We start from the raw sequence: 27,718 nt of genomic DNA, 5'->3' as shown, positions 1-27,718 counted from the left end.
TGCTGGAGTCAAAGGCGTTGATTTTCCAGGTCTTTTGTCCATTTTAAAATAGCTTGTTTTTTGGTTGTTGATTGAAGCTGTTGATTCTAGGGGCTTAGCCTTGTGGTAGAAGGTGTGGTTTGTATGTGCAAGGCTGTGTGTGTAGTCTCCAGCAAATTTACTTCAAAAACCCAGAGAGAAATACAGGACAAAGAAAACACCAAACCAGCCAACTAAACAATAATTCCCAGACTCCAGTTCCTGTGTGTTTTGACCACTGGTTCCATGTCTGCTGTGTTTTCTGCATGTATTTTCTCATAGTTTGGTGCTTTTAATAGTGTACTTTTCAGAGCATGTTAAATCATTTTCCCCCTTTACCTACATGTACTTTGGTCATGTCCATTTCATAGTCCACCCATGCTCCTGCTTCTCTTGCTAGGGCTTCTGGCTTCCTAGCCTTTACTCTGGCACATCTGCTGCTCGCAGTGTGCTCAGCTCTGTGTTAGGACATTCACCTGCTGTTGGTGTCCCCCGACTGCTGATAGCATTTCTTACTTGCGTATTGTACTTGGTAGCATGCAAATACAAAGCTTTGTGTGTCATAGTTTCAAGCTTGGTTTGAGGAGGGGAAAATGAGCTGGCTCTTATAAGCCACTATGCCTGGCTTCAGTGAATTTTGATAGGTGTCTTAGTTAGGGTTCCCATTGCTCTAAAGAGATACCATAACCAAGGCAACTTTAACAAAGGACAACATTTACTTGAGGCTGGCTTACAGGTTCAGAGGTTTAGTCCATTATCATTAAGGCAGGAAGCATCCAGGCAGTCGTGGTACTGTGGAGAAGCTGAGAGGTCTACGTCTTGTTCCAAAGTCAAGCAGGAGAAGACTATGTCTTCCAGGCAGCTAGGAGGAGGGTCTCAAAGCCTATCCCAACAGTGACACACTTCCACCAACAAGGTCACATCTCCCAATAGTGCCACTCTCTAGGTTAAGCATGTTCCAACCACCACAGCAGCTGTACCCTTTGTATTCCATATCTCTGTGAGGACAGAATTTACAACAACCCAGAGCTTTCTCATTTGTTTGCTTTTCCCACCCAACTCATCTCCAGTGCTTGCTTTCTTTTGTTTTTTGATTTCCTTTACATCAGAAGAAACTATTTTCCCTATTTCAGGGGTGGTTTTAACTCTAGACATTTTTCCTTTTTATCTCTGAGTAATTTTCCATTGAATGGTATAATACCCTTACCTCCTGGGATGGGCTTAAGCATGTTCTTTAAGTGAGAATATAGCTATTGTGACATGGGTATGCTGCATAGAGAAGTAGATCAACAATGTAATGTGTGCACTATGAGGTATAGGTGCCATGAAGAAATAAATTGGGGTTCAAAGATAGAATGTGGTAGAAGATGGGGGACAGGGAGGCCTTTAAGATGTGGGGATGTTTTGGCTAAGATGTTTAAGACATAAGTGAGAGTGTTGAGCAGAGAGTAGAACAGGCTGTGCTGTGAAGCAGGAGAGCCTGGGAAAGCCCAGTGTGGTGAAGAGTGAGTAGCGGGGATAGGCATCAAAGGATCATGGTACTGGTCAGAGCAGGAGCAGGGCTGGCATTACACAGTCCCATCTGTCATCCTTGGCATGTGTCCCCTCTTTCAACAGTCATAGTGAACCTCTGTGATATATTGGTGGTCATCCCCTTGTACAAGAGCAGTAAAGAACTGGGTAGTTCTCTACTCAGTTTCAGTGACTCTACTCCAGTAGAGTAGTCGGACATACATTTTCCTCGTTATCCCTCCCTGTTTTTCTCAGTGTCAGAGGCCAGAGTTGAGGTGCTTTCAGGGTTAGATATAGTCTTTGTTGTACAACAATGTGCAGAAACTGTTCTCTCATGATCAGCTAAATCCTCTATATAACAGTGGAGGAAGGAATTGGTGGCTTTGAACTTGTAACAAGTCTAGTCTGTGAAGGAAGGCCTGGTTGTCAGTGTGAAATACAGGGTACCTCGATGGGTTAAAGGACACCTCACATGTGAAGTGCTCAGACGATGTTTTGGGCCAGAGCGATGCTTAGGGACTGAGGGGGACATGAACAACATCACATGAGAGCCTCACTTCAGCCCTTAGACTTAGAAGAAGTCTGTGTCTGCTTTAGCACAGTGTTCGGGTTCACTGGGAGACTAAAAAATCTATGCATATATTTTGAGTATTGAGGGCAAATGCCAAGGTTCTTTCCATGATCATATTTAGGTTGGATAGTTTAAGACTCTCTTATGCCTGGTCCAGATCCATGGAGCCACAGGGTCCTTCTTCCTTCATGTGTCATCCCTCTCTTCTCTGTTGAAAAAAGTTCCTCACTCAACATCTTCCTGTTTAGATAAGAAAAAATATAAGAGGATTATCCCATTTATGTTGGAGATTATTTATGGAAAATCTGGTAAGAAAATAGAAATTGCACCATGCAAAAATCCTGAGAGCCTCTAAGCTGGCACACAAGTTTTTGACAGTAGAGTCATCTGAACTTGCACACCCTGTCTGTCTGAAGTGCTCCTATTGAGGGACTCTGTAAGTGAAGAACCTTAAGGACAACTTGGTCTGTTACAAAGAAAATGATTTCAGATAAAAATAAAAGTACCCTCAGTGTGTGGGAGGTGAAGGCAAGAGGATTCCGTGTTCCAGCATCACTATCAGCTGACTGTGTCCTGAGGTTGAAGACAGCCTGGGTAACATGAGACCCTGGCTTTAAGAGAGGTTTTTAGGATATTTTAGCTGAGTGGTTTAAATGAATTTAGTTGTTCAAAGAAATCCTTCTGGAAAATATTTTCACAGTAAAAATTTATTAGTGAGGACATACTGTTGTGTAAAGTCTTTATATGCAGGACATCATTTTCAACATCAAAAGGGAGAGGCGTAATATTTCATCACCAGTTGGGGTTTTATTTGCCTCTGGATCTGCTTTTGGACTAAGGTAGAAGCTGTTTCTAGTTGATGTCTTGAAATCTCAAGGCTGATTTATGAGCTTAAGCTCTTTGGTTTAAATGAGTTTACAGTGGTGTTCATGATGGGGGATATTAGTTAACGTTTTCTGACAAGCAAACTGTTTTGAATTTTGTTGAGTGGTGGAGGAGGACTTGGTGACTTGGTGTGCAGGCCCATTTTCATTACTTTAATTGTGTGATTTATTAGGATTTTAAGCTTTTTATAAATGTTTTAGTGTTATAGAACAGAATTAAAAGGATTTAGAATAAAAGGAGTTTAACAAAAGGACTTTGCAACAGGATTGCAGTAGTTCTTGTATTTGATGGATTTAGTGAGCCGCATTTCATTTCAATCATGGTGCGTTCTGTCAAGTGCTGTGGAGCAGGTGTGTGCCACGTCATTCTCTATTGTGCATGCAAACACACACACAATTTATATATAAAACATTAATCCGCTCCAATTTAGAGGATTACATTACCGGAAGGCGATGACTCCATTAGGCTCAGGAAGAGTACAGGCTGCTATTATACCCGTAAAACAACAACAACAACAACAACAACAACAACAACAACAACAACAACAAACCCCAAGTGAATAACACACTGTTTATGAGTGTGTAAAATTTATATGCTTGCACTTCTCCTGTTTGTAGAGGGCTTTGCCTTAAATGCATTTAGACATTTTGGGGATCCTTGTTTCTTGTGGTCCAGTTAGTTCAGCTTACATTGACACTTGTAGTGGGCACCTGATAGGCTTCTCTTCTGAGTCTTACAAATTTGGCTTCTGACTGTCCAGGAAGAGCATAAATCTTAGGGGAGTGTTGTGGTGAAGCTTGCTGCACTGTGGCCAGCGGACAGCAGAGGAGTTCTTCAGGTGCACCTTGAGAAAAGCGATCAGTGAAACCAGTCTAGCCAGTTGCACTTTTAAACTTGATGTTTCCTCCATTGAAATGACATACTGGTCTGTACCGGAAAGACCAGGAAATAGACCTGCTGTTGAAGGAGTGAAGGATTGGCTCTATGTAGATGGACTTCAATTGTAATTAATTTTGCATAGAAATAGTGTAGGCTTTGGATCAGTTAAATTTTAACTCATGCTTGGATTTAAAAGTCAGATTATTAATTGTTAAATCCGATTTGTAGCAGAAGCAGAAATAATCCATTGTAAAATATGTTTGAGCAGACATGTTATTTTATTTAAAATTTTTTATGTAATCACATAAAACATGTATTTTGGGGCACTGTGCAATGTTTTGAATTTGAACAAATATTCTTTTTTGTTTGCTCCTTTTTTGCTTTTGTCCTGCCTCACTCAGCCTCCCCTGTGCTGAGGTGGAGAGGTGCTTGGCATACCTGGCTTTTGGTTTTTCTTTTTGGCTCCTCATCCACGTTGAGTTTTTGAACTCAGAATTTGAAGATTTCTTGTGCATAGTTTATAGTATTCTGAAAAGCTTTCTTCAATTTATCTCTGGAGCTTTTTTCAAGTTTAATATCTACTGTTAGAAGTTTCTCAGAAATTTCTTCTCTTTCTTTCCCTACTTTTTCCCACCTTCTCCTTTCCACATCCTCCCTTCATTCCTCTCTTTTTCTGTTTTTATTTTGTAGCTGAGGATGACCTTGATCCAATCCTCCTGCCTCTAACTTCAGAGTGCTAGGACTACAGCCATGAGCTACCAAGCCTGTTTTACACAGTACTAGCAATAGAACCTGGGGCCTTGAACCTTCTGGGCAGGCAGTGCTGACTGAGCTCTGGCCTCCCAGAGCTCCGTCAAGGTTTCAGTATCCATTTCCCAGTTTTTCTTGTCATCACAATCTGCCCATTTCCTGGAAATCAGTAAAGGTAATATTATAATTCTCCCTGTTGAGAATCTCTTTAAAGCTACTGTAGATCCTTGGCTGTCTGTGTACAACTGTCCACGCCAGACTCACAGCTGACTGCCAGCTTTAAAGCTTCCCCTTCATCACCCTGTGTAGCTTGTTTCCTGGAGTCTTCTGCTGGACAGTGCTTTTCTGTCCTTCATCCTGGGGCTGTTCTGTTCCCCAGAGGAGACACACATGATAAAGATCTGACACTAGTGTTTGGGAAGCTCAGAGATGGAGGAGTCCCAGGCATGGGAGAGGCAGGTTCAGTATTAAGCATTAATGCTGTCATTTAATCCTCACTCACCTGGAGCTGCTGGCTCAGCTCTCTAGAGAGCTGCCTTTCAGTCAGTTGGGAATGGGGAGGGTGAGTTAAGTTGTCTGGAAGTAAAGTTTTTGCCATCTGAGAGTTTCTCAAGTAGTCAGTGACAAGCCAGTCCTTTTTATTTTATTTAGATGAGTTCTTTCACATCCAGTCCCAAGTGTACCTGGTATAATCACTTACTGTGCCTTTTATAATCCTGTATATAAAGTCCCTTTAATCTTGTGGGGTGTTTTTCCACCACTGGGGCCTCCAGCTTTTACTTAGGGCTGCTAAATTTGTCAGTACTCATCTCTTTGTAAAATTTGTTGGGGTTATTACATATTTTAAAACTTTATTTAGTAATTGCTTTCCTAGAATTTTTAGAGAGAATAACTTAAGTGCATGTTTTCATCCACCCAGCTTGTGTTCCTATTTAAAACAAATACTAGCTTGTCTCCTGGCATTTGGCTTCTTGTTTAAAGTGAACATAGACACTTTACAGTAAGTTTATATATCACATGGGCTGAAAACCAGAAGGCAGAAACTATTTCCGCACTGAAAAGTTTCTTTCCACTTCCCTTGTCTTCTAATTTTTGTTGTTTCTCCTGTCAACAGTGATTATGACTTTTATGTGCTTTGGGAAGTGTGTACATCAGAATAGATGCTGTGTAGGTCTGTGTCTTTCCACTGTTGTGTGTTCCCCCTTCCCCATTATAGCTGCTGCCTCGACAGTGTTTACAGTCAGCATGTCTTGTTTGCAGCTGTGGGGCATGGACATTTCCCCACACATTTGATTCTTTCTTCCTTCCTTCACTATTTTAAACATTGCTAGAGTAAGTAATCATGTATGCAAGTTATCTCTCATCCCTGAGTGTACATGTAGGATAAAATTGCAGGGGCAATATTTGTGCATTCAATAATTTTTGAATTTATGACTTTGATTAATTAAATTTTGATAAATTTATCAAAATTTGAATCATGTGTTTGACAAATATAATTTCATAGGACTAGTTATATTTTAGTTGGGAAGTATTTAAGAGATTTGTTTTATATATTGTTTACACGATTGTGTGTATGATTGTGTGTGTGTGTGTGTGTGTGTGTGTATGTGAGAGAGAGAGAGAGAAGGGGAAGTAGGGAGGGGGGGAGAGAGCGTGCATATATGTCCCTTGGAAGTACATATGGAGGTCAGAGGACAACTATTAGGAATTTGTTCTCCCCTTTTTGTGTGTTCTGGGGATTTAGCTCAGGTGTTAGGCTTTCCCAGCAAACAAACTTTTATCCAAAGTATTAGGAATAATATATATGAAGGATCAGTTGATAAGCCATCTGCTGCATTACTGTCTATTCCTCTCCTATGAGATCATTCTAGATAAGCTATTAGTTTTATTTATTTATTTTTGATCTAAAGAATCTAAAGAATCTAAAGAATCTTGACCAGGTCAGTGGCACTCAGGAGACAGGGGCAGGCCTTGTGCTCAAGGCCTGCCAGGCTGGTCTATAAAGCAAATTCTAGGCCAGCCCGAGCTATACAGGGAAAGACCGTGTGTCCAAAATAAGCAAACACATACATACATACATACATACATACATACAAGCAAACATACCAACACTTTAAAATATAGCAACTGTATTATGGGGGACCTCCTGACCTCATATAGTTGGTACCTGTGGATTAGGATAGTGTGAGAGACAGGCATGGTAGGGAAACTTGCACATGCTGTGTGATAGAGTTTTGCAAGCATGTTGGCATCTCCCCAAGAAAGTAGAGACAAAAAGAAGTGGCTAGGCCGACAGTCCTGCATGCGGTTGGCATTTGTGGAGCCAAGGATTGGCTTAACTGCACTCAGATTTGCTCGTCTTTCATTCTTTCCTCCCAGTAAAGTAAGGGAGAGTCTGCCATGTGGAATTTCTCTTTTTTTCAGGAAGTATGAAGAGGAAAGTCTGATTGTCCTCATAGCTTTCTGTTCATTAGGTGATTTACATTAAAATCAGCAATATACATTCTCCTAAATATATATACCATCAGTTATAGGAACTTCTCTTGTGTGGTTGAACATCCTTTCATGTCATTTAGACCCATAGTATATTGATATTAAAATAATATATTTTTAAAAGTTTGTTTTTATTTATGTTTATGTGAATCAAATGTATGCCTGGTGTCTGATGAGAAGGCTAGTGTGAGAATTCACGTCCTTTGGAACTGGAGGTACAGAAGGTTGAGAACTGCCATGCAGGTGCTGGAAACCAAAGCCAACAAGAACATAAGTGTGAGCCGTCAGTCTATCCCCGTATGCTGCTGTTTTTAATGTGGGCTCTGGGAACCAACCTCAGGCCCCTCATTCAAGGCAAGCAGCACTACTGAAGAGTTTCTCCAACTCTGCACTCAACTTTATAGGAAGGAACAGTGTTCATTTAGTGTCAGTGGACTGGGATTTTGGCATAGATTTGAATGGCAACAACAGTGATGAGTATTCTTGTGTCATTACTGACTTGAATGGGAATATATGAACTGTTAACTGTTATTTTAATCTCAATCTTGTGTAAATAGTCATTATTAAGGAAACTTAATAATGCATCCAAGGGATGTAGAGGCCTTGGCTATGTAAGACCTTATGAAAAAAACGAAAATTTGGGCTAGAAAATGGATCAGCATTTAAGAGTATTGGCTGCTTTTCCAAAGGATACAAGTTCAAGTCTCAGAATCCACATGGTGGCTTACAGTTAATCATCAGTAACTCCATTCCAGGGAGCAGACACCCTGTTCCACTCTCTTGAGTATTGCAGGCAATGAGTGCGCAGACATACAGGCAGGCAAAAGACCCATATACATAGAAAATAATGAATGAAAAAACAAGAAAATTGGAAACTAGTGTGGTAGGATAGTCTGCACATACAGAGACAGTTGCTGTCTTCAAGGCAAAACAAAGCAAGTTAATTTTGTTGTTGTCTTTTGTTTCGGTGTAGAGGTTAGTCAAATGTTATTCTGTGTATGCTAACCTGGCAGAATTTGTAATCTGAAGGTATTGGGATTAGTCTGATTTCTTGTGCATTTATACTCCTTAACATCTAGCAAGGTTGGTCTAATTTCTTAGGTGATTTTATGTAGAGTTTACTTGATGGACATAATTTTTTCCCCCCACCCTTTTTCAAGACAAGGTTTCTCTGTGTAGCCCTGGCTGTCCTGGAACTTGTTCTGTAGACTCTGAGATCTACCTGCCTCTGCCTCCTGAGTGCTGGACTCAAAAGTGCGTGCCAGCATTTGCTAGTCTTAGGGAACGCATCATCACTGTGAGATAAGTTTTCTTGATCTCACAGAGAATGCAGGTAAGATTGAAACACATGCCAATTCAACAAAACATTTTAAATAAGATATCTGTCACTATATTTAATGTTTAAAATACTTATTTTGTATAGCTAAATGTTATACTGAATACACTTCTGTTGTGAGTATATATATGTACACAAACATGTATAGATATATACACATGTGCACATTGTTTTGTACATTGCAGACAAGTGATGGGCCACTCATCCACCCCATCCTCTATTGGAAGTATTTTGAAGTAATGGGAAATCTTCCAGAGTTTCTCAACATACATTTTGTTTTATGCTTTCTAACAGGTCCTCAAAAGTGTGATAACTTTGCTGATAAAAGACCTCTTCTTGGTGTTTGTAAGAGCATTGGATCTTCAGGGTAAGGATATTTAAGTTGAAGCTTTAAAACATGTAGCATTTGCTGTGATGCATGTACTGCCTTCCTTCCTTCCTTCCTTCCTTCCTTCCTTCCTTCCTTCCTTTTTTTTTTTTTTAAAGATTTTTTTTTAAATATGTATACAGTGACCTGCCTGTATGTATGCCTGCGTGCCAGAAGAGGGCACCAGATTGCATTACAGATGGTTGTGAGCCACCATGTGGTGCTGGGGATTGAACTCAGGACCTCTTAACATCTGAGCCATTTCCCTAGCCTGCACCTTCCTTCCTCTTTTCATATGTGATGATAAATCACAATGCAATCTCAGGGTAAAAGATTGTCAGCATGGAGGAAAGAGGTCATGCATTTGTAGCACATTATTATTATGCATGCTTTTATTGCAGAAATCACTATCAGGTCTTAATAGTAACAATGTTATTTCATCTTATTATTAATTTTTGGCAGTATATTGATGCTGTGGTTTGTGTCTGAGTCAGCTGCTGTAGAGGTATTGCCTGCTTCTCCAATTTCTTGTGACTCTATGAGTACTATTCTTCCTGCTTCACACATTCAAAGCACTGATTTGCTGACTTCATTCAGTTGTGAATCAAGTGCTGTCATGTTCGTGCTGCCTACTGTGAATGAGGGTCTGTTTTCAGGTGTTTTTCTGCTTCCTGCAGGTTTTAAATGATAGCCATACTCTCTCTGGTGACTTTTTAACCGTCTGCATAATTCCAGTTAGGAATATGTTTAGCAAAGCTGCTGAGCTGTACAGAGTTACAGAGAAGTCTGTAGATAGACAGCTCAGAGCTGGTGCAATCTTTCCATGATGCTCTAGTGACGTACGTTTTCTATAGCTTTGACATTCTTTCAAACCAGTTTTCTTTTATAATGATCTGAAATGGCCAATGTATTCACTTGGAATTCTCAGTTGCAAGCAGAATTGAGAAGCATTTGTTCCTTTGTTGGTAGGAAGATGAGCTGATGGATATTAGATAGGCAGCTGGTAGTTGCTGCCATGTGCTTCCAACTCATGGTGTACACTTTATGGGGCTTTGGAAAAGGAAGATCTTCAAATGACATAACATATTTAGACATAGAATTATGTTTAGATAAAATTTTTAAATTATTTTTATGTGTATGGGTATTTTGCTTACATGTATGTCTGTGTACCATTTTGTGCCTGGTGCTTGAGGACGCCAGAAGACTGCGTCAGATCTCCTGGAACTAAAGCTGTAGTTACTTATGGGTGCTGGGGACTTGAACCTGGGTCTTTTGAAAGAGCAGTCAGTGCAGACATCTCTCCAGCCCCTCTCCCTTTCAAGACATGTTTGTAGTTTAGGCTAGCTATGAACTTGATAACATCCTGGGTTGGGATTACAGACTTGAGCCATCTTATCCAGGCAAATAATGAAGTCTCGATTGTTATTACTTATGAATATGGTTAACTTTATGGAATATGTGCTAGGATTCACTAGAATTGCAGTACTGATAATAAGTAAATGTATATTAGAAATACATTTGTTAGACTAGCTTGCACAATACGGATTGGGCAGTATGGCTGTCTCATACTGGAAAAACTGATAAGCCGTTGGGTGGGTACATCAGCAGTCTCAGTCTGGTGTTGAGGGCCTTGAGGATCCCTAGTGATAGTCTAGGCTGGAAGACCAAAGAAGCTGAGATTCTGAATCAGCTAATGATAGCAGCAATAGCAGTAGCAGTAGGACAGATGCACTTACCAGGGAGAATGAAGGCAAGCAGGCAAAACAAAGCTGCTTTCTTTCTTTGCCATCCTTTTGGTTGGGCTGCTGCTGCCAGGTACTGTACACATTTAGAATTGGTCTTCAGATTTCAGATAACTTGATTGGGAAAATTCTTCACAGGTGTGCTCAAAGGTGTGCCTTTTAGTTGATTCCAGATCCAGTCAAGCTGGTAACTAAGATCAGCCATTACAAGTCCACTCCTTGTCAGTTTTACATACAATCACCTTTCCTTATGCCATGCTTAATTTCCAGGTCACCAGAATATAAAAACATAATCCTTTCTAACATGATACAACTATCTTAGGTATGGCTGCAAATGCACTGTTTTCCCTAGAATAGACATGTTACCTTGAAGAATTTTTAGTCTCTTAGTATTTGAGAGCTAAATATGTAGGTATAGATTTCAAATTCTTTACCACTGAAACTGTCTTAATCAATGTTATCTTACATGATAAAGGGATAGAGGAAATAAGCCACATCTGTTTAGCATATTTTTTTTTTTAAACAAAACAGGACAGATTTACTCTTGGAAATTGCAGTCTTCATTTCTATAACTTGTCATCACATGACCTTAGCTGGTATTTATAACTGACATCTCTACTCCCCATTCTGTGTTTCCTCCACATCCAGCAAACATGTCACAGGTCTTGGTTCTTTCACTGGAGTCATTCCTGAAGTGTCGGAGTGGGCCATTTATATTGCCTGGAAGGTGTTATAGTTTTTATGGTTTTATAGTTTAATGCCAAGAGATGTTCTAGAGATCCCCTGGACTCTGAAGCAGCCCAGTTTGTTCCTGGTAGTCTGAATTAGTCACCTCTCCAAACATATCTTACTGAGCCTGTTGACTGAAGTTCATCAGGAATCCATAGTGACTGGGAGAACCTTAACTTTCTGTTGAATGGGATGTTTGCTGTTTCCTGACAAGAGTACTCCTCCCTGTAACCCAAACTTCTATTTTAGCACAAAGTGGAGGGAACAGGAAGCAAAATTTTGCTCAGTGGGTAATGGTGAGTGGGACCATATCCATATTTATTCCTTGATTCCTAGATCTGTGGGTCCTGGCTATCAAGGAAACAGTGCCATGTACTAGATGGTGATTCATAGAGAGACTTCTGGAAAATCCTACCTTGGGTCTCAAGGCTACTGCTACCTAGTTTATTTTATTTTTATTTATTTTTAGTAATTTATTTTTATTTTATGTGCATTGGATTGGTGTTTTACCTGCATGTACATCTGTATGAAGGTGTTAAGTGCTCTGGAACTAGAGTCAGACAGTTGTTGGCTACCATGTTGGTGCTGGGAATTGAGCCTGGGTTCTTTTGAAGAGAAGTCAGTGCTCTTTAACCACTGAGGCATCTCTCCAGCCCCTTAATTTTGTTGTTTAAAAGATGGTATTTCTCTGTGTATTTTTGACTGGCCTGGAAGTTGATATATAGTTCAGATTAGCCTCAATGAGATCTGCCTGCCTCTTCCACTTGAGTGCTGGAGTTAATGGCAGGTGCCATTATAGCCCCTGATTGGTATTCTGTGTCTTCAAAAGGTCATTCTGTGGTTCAAGCTAGCTGTTTCAGGGTGGTAGGGAGCATGGTAAGATTGATAAAAATTACATGATCATGGGCCCAGTGTCACACTTTTTTGCCCATAAAGTATTGCTGTGCGGAATTTTGTGATGGTGGCATTCTGTAAGTTCATAGGACACAGTTTTGGAGAAAGCCTTATGTACTGGTTTTGCTAAAATTTCTTCCCTGGGGGATACATAAAGCAACGTCTTCCTTCCTTCCAAGGTCCTAAATGACAGTTCTGCGAAAGTTCATTCCTGGGAACCTTTGTTACAGAGCCTGGGGTTATATGGGTGTAGGCACAACTTCTCCAACTGGCCACACATTGAAAGCTTACTCTACAGGCAATGAGAGCTTCCCCCATAGTCCCAGAGATGGAGCCCCAGCTTTGGTCTTTCCTGTCCTCTATTCTGGCTCTTCCCCCATGTTGAGTACACTGCTGTCAGTTGGAGGAATCCTCTGAGTCTGATGTCCTACTCTACGTCTCTGTTCAGGGCATCTAAGCCCAGTTTGTATGATCTATTCCTGTAAGGACAAAGTGCTGCCTTTTTTGGTGGAAGTGGTCCAGTGTAGTTAGTTGGCCCCCAGGTTGCTGGTTGGTCACTCCAGGAATGGTAGTGTACAAGGCTCAGTTTTGGTCTCTGCTTGGAGGCTTAGCAGCAGCCATCATTGGGTCAGGTCAGCCTTGGTGAGTGGATATTTATGTTGTTGAGCTCATGTATGGTCTTCACTTCCACACCATTAGTTCCTTTTGTTCATAGGCCTGTTGGGCTGTGGTACGGATGGCTGGAGAGAGAGGCTGACTACACAAAGAAAGGGTTGTCTTATCTACTTGATTGTTGACTCTCCCTCTGCTAACTTACCTTCTGATGAGAATTTATATGGAACACAAATATCTTTCCATCTTTTGCCCAATTGTAGATATCCATGCACATACTTCTTCCCTAAACATTGTTCTCACCAGTTTCCATGGATGGGTCTTCCATGTCCTGACTATCCAGCCAAATCAAGGAAAACGTAACACCATATGCATGTCCAGAATTCTTCCTTGTGAAGATGTTCATTCACCAGTGAGTGTCCTTTAGAGATGTTCCAGAAAGGTTGTAAATGCTTTAGTTGTCCATTTCTGGGTGTTGCCTGTATAGTACTCAGGGTGGTCTATAAATAAACCAGGCCCTGGTCTTCTTCATCTTTAGTCAGCCATTCACAGGGCATACCCCATGAGGCCGTAGGCGTGTGTTTGGAGACATTATAAAAGGAACTGGAACCACAGGCAGAAACTACAGTGTTGACAGGGTGGACTCTCAGCCAGGGAGAGCAGCAGCAAATAGCCAGCAGCAAAGCCGCCCTTTCTTTCTTTGACCTCCATTAATTTGAGCTGCCACTGGAAGGTGCCACCCACATTTTGGGTGGGTCTTCTCATTTCAAGTAACCTGATTAAGAAAATCTCTCACAGGTGTGCCCAGCAGCTTGCTGTTTAGTTGATTCCAGATCCAGTCAAGTTGAGAACCATTCTGTTTCTTGAAGTCTAAACTTCTTTTTATTGCTGTCATTAAAAAATGATGTGATGTTTACTTGGTATGGAGCATTTTATCAGGTCAGAGCATGAAAACCCAACCCATTTATCCAAAGACATGAAGAGGCTATGTAAAATCCAAAGCACAGTGTATGCAGATAACTAGGATATTGACATAGGGAGTAGCTAAGATAAGAGAAAGGGGGTAAAGGTGGGTTAATGGCAGAGGCCTCAGGAAAGGAGCAGCGAAGCTAGGCCTTCAGAATGAAGAGTCTGGAGTAGATGCTGGAGACTGAGTTACTTCTGCAGAGGGTTATGGCATTGCAGGCAGACAAACTGGAGAGAACGGATTAAAAATGACTATGTTCTGTGGTGTGAGTTAGAGCATAGCCATCTGCAGAACAGGTGAGAACATTGGTTGCCTTGGAAGTCAACAGAGACATCAGACAGTCTGGGCAGCTGCCAAACTTTGTACAATACCAATGGGATTGTGAGAGCTTCATGCTTGGAGCTTCTCCTGTCCCCAGCTAAGCCTTTTCCTGTTGGTTGGTGAAGAGGGTCTACCAGGGCCCTTCCCCGAGGCCAGGAGATGCTAAGCTTTATGTGTCAGGCGGTGCCCAGGCAGTGAAACTGCTGAAAACTTCTGGGCATGTGAGTCTCCAGAGCCCATGGATGGTGCAGTGTAAGGCGTCACTAGTGCAGGCTTCACGACTGGAGAGCAGTCACACAGGGTACAGGGCTAGAAGTAATCTAGGGGTACAGAAAAAGCAGGAGGGTGTGGAAGCTTTGTCAGAGGCCTAATCTTGGCTGATTCATGAGTTTAAGTAAACTTTCTACTGAGTCCTTGACTGACCAACTAGTTACTTAGATACAGAGGCAGATCCCTGAAAGCCAGGTTTTAATATAAAGCAAGAATAACGTAGCTGAGTGTTTTGAGATATTAAATCTTGCAAATATTTTATAGTAGTTAATCTAAATATTTTCTAAAATTTTAAGGGCAACAACAATCCAGCAAGTCTCAAAAAAAGATTTATAAGGAAATAAACTCTGGAGAGTAACTCAGCTCTATATTCAAAGTAGCACAAGAAAACCTTACAAGGTGGCTGAAGGTGGACTTGGGGTGGGGTATATGGCATTGAATTCAGAATTGGTGGCTTTCGCTTTACAGATGTTTATAGACATATGAAACTGTGTGTGCATGTGTGTGTGTATGTGTGTGCATGTGTGCACCTATGTGTGTAATTGAGCTCTCAAGAAACTTTGTCTTCCTTTCCAATTTAAAAAGTATTTTTCTTTCTTTATAAACACTGCCAATGCTGTGATTAAGGGATTTGCTTTTAACACAATTCATTGATGCCAGTATTAGAGAATGTCCTAGAGGAAGAGCAGTGTGTCATACTCCATGATGATGTAATTTACTGAGAAATGAATTTTGATTATAAGGGGCGGGCTTATTTCTCAGGATCCTTCAGAGAAATAGAATCAGTAGTGTAAACCTTTTGATTTGAGAAGTTCTTTGGATGTTAACTGTTTTAAAAATTTATGTGTATGTTTCTGTCTGTAGGTGCCCTTGGGAGCCAAGAGAGGTAATAGAGTAACTGCAGTTAGAGTAACAAGTGGTTGGGAGCTGCCTTGTGTCCATGCTGAGAATTGAACTCAGGTCCTCTGGAAGAACACCACTCTAAAGTCTGAGCCATCTCTCCAGCCCCAAATTAACATTGTTCTGAGCTGAGTTCTGTAGCTCAGGCTGGCCTTGAATCCACAGGCCTTGAATACCGCCTGAATTTCATTACAGTGTTTTATGTAACCTTGATAAAGGTTATATTCATTAGAGGTTGGAGGAGATCCTTGGGATAACTGGAATGTGACTTTTTTCTTTCTTTCTTTCTTTTTTCTTTTCTTTTCTTTTCTTTTTTCTTTTTTTTTTGCCATGAAATGCCCTTTACAAATAATGCCTGCCACTTTTAATTCTTCTTGAATTGTGTTTATGAGGTCTAGTGGCATCACAGATTAGATGATATTACTTCTGCAGGCTACACAAGAGTATTCCAGCAGTTTTGCTGCTTCTAGATGAGAGCTGTTCTGCTAGGCCCCAGCTCCTCCACTTGTCTGTCGTCTGGAATCAGTCAGGCCTGTTGCAGGGACTCTTCTCCTAGCTCTCTGCCCCTGGATTTCTGCCTCTCTTCACCCATCAAAGACTGGGTTTACTTATTTTTGGTGTAGCATATGCAAACCACTAGCATGGCACTTATGATGGGACTGGCCAGCAGATTGACATGGGTGATTTGAGACCTAGATTCTAGTACAGGTTGAGGAACTAGGGATTTAGCTCAGTGTAGCTAGCTTGCCCAAGTAAAAGGCTCTGTCCTGCCTTTTGTATTGTTAACGAGCTGTGTGTCTGGGAAGGGGGTAGGAGAAGAGATCATAAAATGACAAAGAAAACTAGATTTTAGTACAGAAGAACCAGTATGATGCTTACATTTTTGAGATTTTGTTTTGGGCTCATAGCTATGCTGTAGAGTGTTTGTCTAGTATGTGCAAAGCCCTAGGGTTGACTCCCAGCACTACAAACAACCACACACAAAAGACTTCTACATTAGTAAGTTAATGAATAAAGAAATCAATTTCTGATTTTAGATTGTAGATGATTAAATGGTAAAATCTATGCCAATATCGTTTCATGAATACTGAGTGTGAAACACTCCTAAGATGGTGTAACCTTTGACCCTCAAGCCATCTTGCATGAGATGTGATCACAGATAATCTGACTGTGGATATCAGGAGATCTTGAGAAAAGAAGAGGACTGAGCTATTACTTTTCCCTTGGCTTCAGATATGGTCTTTATAAGCTCTTGAAAAGTTTAAGTTGTATTAATAAGCAAGAGGCAGCATAAATGTATATATATCCAATATTTATCATCACCTAAGTTCTCATCAGTTAAAAAAAAAATCATAGTTTCCACGAGAGGGTACGGCAGAGAGCTAGTACATTATACACTTGACTTATGCTTAATGTAGTTCTAAAATACCCAGTGGACAGATCTCAGGCTGAGGTCAGAGTGTATATTAGAGTAAACTGAGAATGTACTGTTATACTATCCTGCAACCTCAATTGTATTTATTTGTCTAAAATTATAAGTTTAGTGGTTAGAGAGATGGCTCAGTGGGTAAGAGCATTGACTGCTCTTCTAGAGGACCCAGATTCAATTTCCAGCACCACATGGCAGCTCACAACTGTCTGTAACTTCAGTATCCAAGACTCTCATACATAACATACATACATACATACATACATACATACAAAACAATCCATATAAAGATAGATTAAACTGGGGGAAAATAAAAATAAATTAAAATGGAGGCTGGAGTGATGGTTCAGCAGTTAAGAGCACTGACCAGTTTTCCAAAGCATCAGGGTTCAAATCCCAGCACCCACATGGCAGTTCACAACTATCTGTAATTCTAATTCCAGGGGATTTGACACCTGTACACAGATATACATGGAGGCAGAGCATCAATGTAAATAAAATTAAAAAAATTAAAATGAAAAGTTTAAATTACAAGCATACCTAATAAGTTTGTCCAAATGTTCTATAGAGTATTTGTTAGCGATCATATAGTAGGAATATTTACTTTATTTATTTTTTTTAAAAAAATTTCAAGATTTTTATTTTAGTCTGTGAGAGTTTTACACATATGTATATATGTGTTTCACATATATCTCTGGTAACTGGAAGTCAGAAGAGGCCTTGGTTCCCCTGGAGTTGGAATTATGGGTGATTGTGAGCCACTATATGGGTTCCTGGAACTGAACCCTGATCCTCAAGGAATGCAGCTAGTGCTCTTAACTGCTGAGCCATCTTCTCAGCCTTGGCTCTATTTTTTAGTGGTAGCTCTCACTTGCTACAATACAATACATTCCTGAGAGTCTGTGCTTTCTGAGACTTGGCTGGAATGGATAAAACAGTCACCAATTTCAGAGGAGTTCAACAAAAATCAAACATAAAGAGCTGAAGTCTGTTGTTTTCTCAGTGAAGGAGAATCATTTCCAGAATGTGCTGGGTGAAGAGTGGCTTTAGGAGGACTCAGAGGATGGCAAGGCATTGTGGGTGTTCTACACATTCCCACTAGCCACTCGCCTGCCTGCGTTGTAAAGTTGAGAGTTTGAGATAGCAGTGATGCAGTTGACATGATGATTGCCCAGGGAGCAAGGTGCATAAATAAATGCAGAGAAGTGAGACCCTGTCCCAAACAAAGGAAGTTCATTGTGGGCAAAATTTCTCAGTGAAACTGGCATCGTTTTAATAAAAGCGAATGTAACACTGTTGTTAGAACAGTAATGTGTGTTTGTGTGCGTGTGTGTGCGTGTACATGTGTGTGTGTGTATGTATACACAAATTGCATGAAGGTCAGAGGACATCTTTCAGTCTCTGTCATTGGGTTCTCTCTTGTTTAGAGCTGCATCATCTTTTGTGCTATGGATGCCAGGCTGTCTGCTCCACAACATAGCAACCAAATACATGTATCACACAATGACTTCTGAGTCAGGCTCAGCTTTTCATGCTTCTGTGGCAGACACTTACTGATCCCCAGACCCATTATTGGAATTTTAATAAATATCTTAGCCTTTTGTTAGAGAATATCACAGCATAGGAAATGTCCTCTGCTTCAGTCACTTGCAGGCAATCCTTCCTTGTCTTTGCACTTGCAACGAAGACTTGCTTGACACCACCAATGGATGCTTGATTCATGGCTTCATCCTGTGTGTGCATGGTGTATGCATGTCAGTGGATGAGCGTGTGCCTCATACACTCATGTGTGTGACATTGGGACATTCCTTCTTTGTCTGTTTACAGGGCAGAAATTGATGTTGGGTCTCTTCCGTTGGCATGAATATGGAACTCTTTGATTAGGCTAGTCATGCTAGTCAGTGAGCTACCAGCATTTGCCTGTTGCCACGCACGTGTTTAGAATTGAACTCGGGTTCTCACAGTTTTGTGGCAAGCCCACCACTTTTTCCAATGTTCTTAAACAGGAGCTTGACTACCTCTGTCGTGGTCATATGAGGGTGAAAGATCACTTAAAAAGAGAGCCAGACATCCTTACTTACCAGCCAACCCCAAACTGGAATATAGATATTTAAATGTGTGAAGGATCGCTCACAAGAACTACCCTTCCTGTCCATTGAGCAGAAGTGAATGGTTGTTGTTCTAAGCCATTATGATGATTTTTCACTCAGTAACTGTTTGTATTGAAACTAAAACTATCAGCTCTGCTACTGTCTGGCCAGAAAGGATGGCTGTGGTGACATCACAGCTCTTGCACTCACTGATTGCATGTGTGTCTGAGTATTCTTGATTTTAGCTTACATTTTGTCTAAGCTGTTGTGTAGGTTGTGGGTGAGGGGTTATGAATGAGCAAGAATGGTGCAGATAAAAAGAGAGGAAGGAAAAAGGTTGGGCAAAAGGGACCTCTTCCAGGATTGAAATTGCACCTAGAATAGGAAGTAAATTAACTGGAGAGTTGATGGATTTTACAGAGCTGTTTGTGGGACCTAGAAAATCATCTTGAGGTCATCAGTGGTATTTAAGAAACAAAATATTTGCAGTACAATAAATGGATATCATAACCAATGGCACATTGGTATTATCATCTGAAAGGCTTTTGGTCTTTTGTATTGTGCTGATTTCACTGGAAGATTGTTTGTGGTTATGGAGTGTGTGTATGTGTGTGTGCCTTTGCATTGATGTGCATGTATATATGTATGTTTACGCGCGTGCACGTTCACACACATGATAATTTTGGAATCAGAGGACATTCAAAATATTTTTTAAATGTTTTATTTTCTCATATAATACATGATAACTGCAGCTTCCCCTGCCTCCACTCCTCCCAGTCTCCCTCCTCCAATTCCATCTCCACCAGATTCACCCCTCTTTTTCCCTTCAGAAAAGAACAGGCCTCCCAGGGCCATCAACCGAAGAAGGCATGACAAGACTAGGCACAGACTCTTAGGCTGAGTGAGGCAGCTCAGTAGGATAGTCTAAAGAGCAGGTGAAAGAGTTAGAGACACCATCACTCCCACTGTTAGGAGTCCCACAAAATTACCAACCTAACAATCATAATATATGCAGAGAACCTAGATCAGACCCTCGTAGGCTCTGTGAGATCCTGCAAGCCCTGCTTAGTTGATTTTTGTGTGGGCTTTGTTGTTCTGGTGGTGTTGGCCCCGCTTGCTCCTACGACTCTTGTTTTTCCTCTTCCATGGGTTTGCTGAGTTCCAAGTGCCAGGGACCCGGTGGAGATCTCTAGTTTGGATGCTCTCTGTCTTGTGTTTGGCTATAGGTGTATGCATCTGCTCCATCAGCTGCTTATCAGACTCCTGTGATGTTGATATTGAATGTCTACTAAACAATGGATCACATGATTCACATACTTCGAAAAGGGATTTCCCAGCACTCTTTCTTTTTCTGATAACAATCAGGCTATACGAGTGGGGTGGACTTACATCCTTCCTTCCTCCCTTCCTCCTTTCTTCCTGCTTCCTTCCTCCTTCCTCTACTTTCTCTCTTTTCTCCTTGTCCCTTCTCCCCTCCACTCTCTTCTTTTTATTTTTTCTTTTTCCTCCCTCCTCCTCTTTCTTACACACACACACACACACACACACACACACACACACACACACTTACTTACTTACTTCACACTTCAAACTGTGTATCCTTAGCTGACCTTGACTCTCTGTGTAGACCACGCTGGGCTCAAACTCAGACCTACCTGTCTCTTTCTTTTGAGTACTTCAGGTGAAAGTGGGAAATAGAACCAGGTTTTGTTATATTTTTTGTCTTGAGGCATGGTCCTGTCATGTTGTTCTGGCCAGCCTGAATCTCATTTTGTAGCCCAGGGTGGCTTTGAACTCATGGCAGTCCTCTTGTCTTAGCCTCCTGTGTTTTCTGGGATTATAGGTGTGTGCCACCATACCTGACTTCATATATTTCCTTTTTGATTTATATTTAACATACAAACATACAAAAATATTAGCATGCAGCTAATATTTTTTTTCTCTGAGAAAATTTGAGTTATAATACAATTAAATTAAAATTCTCATGGAACGTGATTGGATTTTCTATCTGATATCTCTTCATTTAGAGCCATTTTAAAGGAAAGGATTCAGGTCACTGTAGATCCACAAGTATAATTATGGTGTTGTTCTCATTTCAGTTTTTTATTGTACGTATTTAAGGGGATTCCCCTCTTCCTCCTTTTTTCTCCTTTTTCAAAGACAGATCTCATATGTACTCTTAGTTGGCCTGAAACTTGCTATATAGATCAGCCTACCTTGAATTTAGATATTCTCCTGCCTCCATCACTTGAATGCTTGGATTTGAGGCACACCCCTTTTAACTGACTGACTGACTGACTTATTGTTAGTGTATGTATGTGTGTGCATGTACACTTAGCTGCGAGCCACATGTGTGCAGGTCAGATGATACTTCCTGGCATTTGTTGTCACCTTGTCCTCCCTTGAGACAGGCTTTCTTGTCATTTCTACCTTGTGTGTCCTGTGTGGTACTAGTCAACAAGCTTTTCAGAAGTTCTGTGTGTCTGTCTCCTGTCTCACTGTAGGAATGCTGCTACCACAGGTTTGAGCCACTACCTTTTGGTTTTTTTTGTTTTTTGTTTTTTTTAAAATAAGTTCTAGGGACTGAACTCAGATCTGAATAAAGATGTTTTTGAAGGAAACTTGGATGTACTGACACAGCAGATGCTGACCCATCAATGGTGAATCTTGTTTTCCTTTCTGCTTGTTCCTTGTTTTACAGTTTTCTTCACAAAGGATTAACCTAAAGTTGGTGCTTAATAGTTAGTCCCCATGCTCTTGAACTCTATGGCTGAATGTGTAGGAATGATAGAAACAATGAAGGCTTTAGAGAAAAGATACAGGAGTAATTTGTAGATGAAGAGCCAGTGGTTCTTGACAGTTTTTGGTCTCGGGATCCGTGATGGAAGTGTGTTAGTGATCCAGGCTGCCATGCTGATCCTGTGAGGATTAAGTGAGGCAAAGTTGTCACTGCAGTCTGGTGTGCATTAGGTGTGGCCATAGTCGTTTATTTGAGTCCCAGGTTAGGAACAGAAGAGAGAATTCACTAGTGGGAATTCTTTTTCTGTATATTGATGAGTTATCTGATTTTGGGTTGGGATAAAAGCTTATGCTTTTTGGGGAGTTGTGGGTGGAGCTTGCTCACCTCTGCTGTTTTTGCTCTAGTTTTGCCAGTCCTCGTGGGCCGAGCTAGGACTGCTCTTTAGGGATCTTTACTTCCATGGAAAAATTGTAATTTGTTTATATTCCCTACAGAAGCTCATGTGTATAATGCTGTACATATATCTTTATTGAGGCATAATTGAAACATGATTAACTGCACCTCCTTAATGTGTGCAGTTTGATACATTTTGACATCTGTATATACCCGTGAAACCATCACTCCAATCAAGATAATGAGCATGGCCACCCCCACAATAGTTTTCTCATGCCCAGCTGTAATGCATCCTTGTGTGTCTCTCCCCTTGGTAGAAGGAGCTTGCTTCAAGGTAGCAAGGCTCAGAATAGCACTTGAATTTTGACTTAGTAATAAACTTTAGAAAAGTTTCTTTGCTGTTTTCTAGTTAAGAATAATTTCAATGGGTAGTTAGAAATATAAAATAAGCATCTTTGTGTTTCTTGCTTCCCTTCCGCTCCATAACCTAAAGGCCCTTTAAAAGCATAGCTTTCCTTTTAGAAGCAGTTCATAAAACTACTAAAGGGCTTGCAGTTCCACTGTGTAATCATTTCAAAACAACAGTTTTTTCAGCCACCAAAAAGGATGCAGTCTTGACATTTAAATAGAAAACAGATTGAGTTTTTGGCTGATACTGCTCTGCTGGTTTAAATGTTGGTTCAGTCAACTTCAGGCTTAGATTACAAGATTTGCAAATTAAAGGAAACCAAACGGGAAGGAACATCTGCATAGATTCTGACTTTGTGGAATTCTACCCAGGCACGCTTATTCTCTTGGCAGAACAGAGCATGTGTGCAGTGAATAATTCTGCAAAGAGATCACTGCTGTGCTTCGATTATCTTAAGGATACAGTGGAGAGAGACCAGCAGTTAACATGAGCAGCATGGTGTTTTCACATGGTTTAGTTTTAAAGCCATATTCCAGGAAGATTTGTGGTATGTGTGTTGTTGTTGTGATGAAGGCCCTCTTTGGTGTCCTTGCTGGTCTTGAACTCCCAGGCTCTAGTGGTTCCCTTGAATATATGGAACAACAGGAGTGCCCACAGCGTCACTCCCAGCAAGATGTTGTGCTGATCTAGTATATGGTATTTAACCAGAATAAAAGCTTTCCAAATGTCACTAATTGTGTTACTTGATGATTTTATTGTATTAGAGAACTAGGGTTTTGAGCAAGATAATTTGCTTTAACTAAGGTTGAAATCTGTTATAATCAAAGACTATATGGATGTAATTTACTGAGTAAATTATAACACAGACATAGTAAAATATAAGGGATCTTTGTTTGCTACTGGGTTAATCATACATTGTGTATACGATTTTAAGATGTTTGTTATAGGTCACCTAGTATGCCATTTAGATAGCAACCTCAAAGAACTGCCTGACTCAAATGCTTGCTCCTTTTATTCTAAGAAAGGGTTTTTAATGTTGTTTCATGGCACAGTGGACACTCTATCATCTACTTCTCCAGCAGTAAGACAAGGCATTGTTTCCACATGGGAAGAAGAAAAGGTTATCCTTACAGGTTGCTTGGCAATTTCTTCTGACAGTTGTTTGCAGGGTAAGAGGAGACATGTGGCTTCTATAATGGATAGAATCAAGGGTGCTGAGAAACATCCTAGAAAGTGAAGATCAGCCCTTGAGAGCAGAGAATTACATGTGCTAGTATCATTAGGGTTAAAGACACCTTCATCTTTGCAGGCAACACGCTGTACAGAGATAAAGAGCCAATAGGGATTGGAACTAATAAAACCTAATAGTGGTATGAGCCACTTTTAAATATCTTGCTCTTCCTAGCTCTCAAGTACCCTCTTTATTCATTTCTTTCTGGTGGCTTTGAGTACCACTTGCTAATCCCCAAATACATGCATGCACGCACGTGCACATGCACGTACATACTCACACATAGTGTTCATTTCTGAGTCTTTGGCATTGATAACTAGGAACAGAATTGCTGGGTGTTGCTGCTTTAGATATATGTAAGTAGTTTTATGCATTTTAGGAACCTCGATTGATCAGTATGGGATTCCAGTAGCCAGGACAAGTAGTGAGTATGTGTCCTTGCCTCTGTTCCAGGAGCTTTCCCATGAGACTGGGTATTGAAATCACGGAGCAACGTCTTTCTATTTGTAGTCACTTAGAATCAATGACCTTTGCTGTTCCCTACCAGCATTCCAGCCACTGAATGCTGTCAATTAGTGTCTCCTTATGTTTGAGAAATGTCAGTTCAACTGTAATAGCACAAAACATGATTTTGTGGCACAGGTCTGGTCAGAACAGATCTTAGATGGTGACATACATCTTCAGTGTCTTTTAGATCACGAGTGGGAAAGAGGTGAGATAGGAAGTTCTGCATAGTCACTTTGTAGGAAAGGTCATCTGTGTGAAGTGCTGGGGCCATGTTTTTTTGTAGGAAAGGTCATCTGTGTGAAGTGCGGGGGCCATGTTTTTACAGGCCCCTGAAGCAGTGTTCTTTTCTGGCCTCCACAGAGCCATGCTGCCCCTTTATGTCTCTGTAGCTCTTACTCACACCTCATGGTAGTGTGGACTGAGTAGTTTGAATTTTGAAAAAGAATTATTTTGTATTTTTCTTATTTTCTTGGAAAACAGTAACAACAACATAATTCCATTCAAAGTATTGTTTTGTGTTCATAAACTAATGGATATTATTTAAAATATATTTTTGTATTCAAAGGTTATTACTGTTATTCTATCATAAGGCAATTTTATTCCCTTTAAGTTCATTGTTTAAAAAGGCATTGGATTGAGTTCTTGACACTGATTTTTTATACTGTCACAAAATCATGGTGGTGAGGGTTGTGGCTTAGACTCTGTTAGCATTTTGTTTTTTAAACACCAATGAGAGTTAAAGCAGAGAGCTCACTGTCCTGTTAGCACGTCCTTATGTGGGTGTGCATGGGAGAAGGCACTTGGAGGCATTGGGACACTGAACTGGAAAAGGGGCTTTGATTGCCCTGTAGTACTTTTTTAAATTTTCGAAACTCAAATGTCTAATATATTTTTTTTATTATCCGCTTGAATATAACAGTTGATATTTCTCTCTGTGGAAAATATGAAACACTGTAAAAACCAGTGAATACCCATTCTGCCTTGACTGTAAGCTCAGTTTACTCCCGAATCATTTTCACTTTTCATGAGAATTGGAAGGATATTTCTGAATAGGTGTGTCAACTTCATTTCTTTCTCCAACAGGGGAAAAGTAAAGCTTTGGGTAGTAAGGACCAAAGACTGGGGTAGACAGCTGCAGTGCATGTCTGTGAGTCAATCGTCAGACAGCAATGTTGGAGGAATGATAACACACTCATCTACCATGAAAGATAAAACTGCTGCGATCGCAGCAATTTTAAATTATTAAATGCTGTAAACGCCATAAAGTTAATTAGAAGAGGAACAAGCTCTACAAAGATAAATGTGTTTTCAATATGATCTGTAGGGAGGGGTCCAGTGAATAGGGAGGAAATTTATTTCTGGCAGGACTCTAGCCATGGAACTGTGGCTGAACTTTTTACCCTAATTACCTCCTGCTAATGCCTGCAGCGGTCTGGAATCAAAGCGGCGCTTCAGGCCCTGGAAATTCTCTGATGTGGCGAACGTTTGTTGTGTGAGGAGGGTTTCTTAAGAAAAAGCAGAATATTGTGACAGAATTAAAAAAAAATTTCTCAGTTACCACCCACCTCACTTGTTGCCTGCAAAAATAGAGTAATTGTTTGCATCTGTGTCTTCCTTTCCCCTAAGAAATAACTGTCATAAATCAACGTGACAGAGAGCCAGTGAGCTGAGGCGTGCTAGACATAGGTTTTTATTTTAATTTTTTTTTTCTTTTCAGAGTTTCTACTTTAAGATTTTGGTCCAAAAATATAAAGAAGTTTTGGGTGTGTGTGTTGTTGTCATTGCTGTTGTTTAAGAAGAAGCCTTCTGCCCTCTTTTAAAAAGGAGAATCCAGGCCCTAAAGTGTGCTTTATGAAATGAATTAGTGTCAGAGTGACCACAGTTTGCTGGCTTAGTCCTAGTAGCAGAGATGGGAATTTGTAGACTCCATTGTTAGTCCTCTGGTGACTGAGAAGGAGCTGAGGAAAAGCTCCTAGTCTACATCCCCTGAGATACAGAGTATTTGTTAATCTTGCAGAGGATTTCTGGCCTCCTGTATACATGCATGGAACATCCTCTGCAGAGAGCATTTCTGTGATGTATGCTACAGGTATGGGTACCAAGGTGGCATATTGTCTACCCTGCTGTCCAGGTCTCTGTGAAGTTGGAGCTCCAGTTTCAGTCTTTACCAGTCTTCTTGAAGGACTGTTTAGGTAATTCATGGTGGAAGGAAGAGCAACAGTGTTGTGGCTTCTTAATGCCAATGAAGTCATCATTTCAGGTAGAAACCTGGTTTGGCAGCCCTTTTTCACCATCCAGAAAGGATGGCTATAAGTTTTATAGTTAGGATGCTGTGAATTTTTTTTTTTTTTTTTTGATCCTGGGCAGTAAACTTTTATTCCTTATAACAGAATATTAAATTTCATTCAAGGCTGTGCTGAGCCCCACATCCATCTGTGATTAGGTTATGGTCACTAATTGCTCCAGTGTCACGGTGGTATTTTGCTTATTGTATAGTTACACATTTGTGTAGCACCTGTGACCATGCATCTGCATGGTTTTGTGTATATGAGGGTATTTCTTTGGACTCCCAAGTTTCAAACCATGTTACAAATAATTACTGTTTTGTTCTATACCCACACTAAGTTGTATTCAATCCCAAGACAATGATATGTGTTCACATTTAGTGAATTACTTCAGAATTAAATTGCTCACTTTAATGGTAATATGTAGCTTACATTCCCCTTGTTATTTTATCTTCCCATGGTTTGTTCAATTCTACCTATCCTTACAAGAGATAGTGAGTCAAACTGATAATATCTCTGTCTGATAAGAAAAGTAACAATATTGTTAAAACATTGCAACAAGCTTTATAGTTACTTATATATCTCTTTCTATAAAATTTTTAAATAATTATAAAACTATTTATTTTAAGACAATCTTACTATATAGTCCTGCTGAAACTCATTGTGTAGACCAGACTAGATCACAGAGATCTCCAGCCTCTGGCTAGAGTGCTGGGATTAAAGGTGTGCACAATTATGCTGGGTGCAAAATCATTTCATGAAGAGGAACTAGTTTTAACATTATATATCCGGGTGTTCCTCAACAGCAAACAGCTAACATTTGTGTATTCAATACTGTTCAGTAGAACTGGTTCAAGTTCCACAGGCATTTAAAGTACTGTTATTCTGGCACTGTGGCATAGATGCTAAGAATAATCTCAGCATTCGGGAGAATTGAGTATGAGACTCTTGGAAAAGAAGAGCAAGTGAATCTGTTAGGCCTCTCAAAAGGTATAGCTAGTGAGCGGTTTTGAATCATGCCCAAAATAGAAGTAAGGCATCAGTGTGTGAGGCACAAGCAGCTCCTGACCCACTATGTATAAATAATTGTTTGTGGGTGCTTTACCTGCAAACATGTCTGTGCACCACTTATGTGCCTCATGCCTAGTAGAGCCCCAAAGAGGGTCTTGGGTCCACTGGCACTGGAGTACAGATGCCCAGGAGCCACCATGTGAGTGCTGGGAATAGAACCTGGTGTGTGTTGATTTCATTTATATTTAGCGTCATACACATTATTAGATTCTGTAGTTTTCAGTGACAGTGGAGTAAGAAAGTAGACAGATTGTTCCATGGTATGTTATACTTATGGTCTGTAAGCTTGCTTTGCAGAAGTTGGTACCATGAATATT

The 27,718-nt window shown here is 40.4% G+C and overlaps 1 protein-coding gene across 13 annotated transcripts in view; it reads left to right on the top strand.

Moving 5' to 3' along the window:
- The window catches only part of Bcas3 (BCAS3 microtubule associated cell migration factor), a 460,608-nt gene that overhangs the window by 55,614 nt on the left and 377,276 nt on the right, over positions 1-27,718 (top strand). For all 13 annotated transcript variants that reach the window (XM_034505325.2, XM_034505328.2, XM_076936103.1 and 10 more), the window contains one exon: positions 8,739-8,811. In XM_034505325.2, the coding sequence (XP_034361216.1) occupies positions 8,739-8,811 (73 nt within the window). The remainder of the gene's footprint in view (positions 1-8,738; positions 8,812-27,718) is intronic.

The sequence above is a fragment of the Arvicanthis niloticus genome, chromosome 6 (assembly GCF_011762505.2).
Source record: "Arvicanthis niloticus isolate mArvNil1 chromosome 6, mArvNil1.pat.X, whole genome shotgun sequence".
NCBI lineage: Eukaryota > Metazoa > Chordata > Mammalia > Rodentia > Muridae > Arvicanthis > Arvicanthis niloticus.
This window is presented reverse-complemented; position numbering and strand designations above follow the sequence as displayed.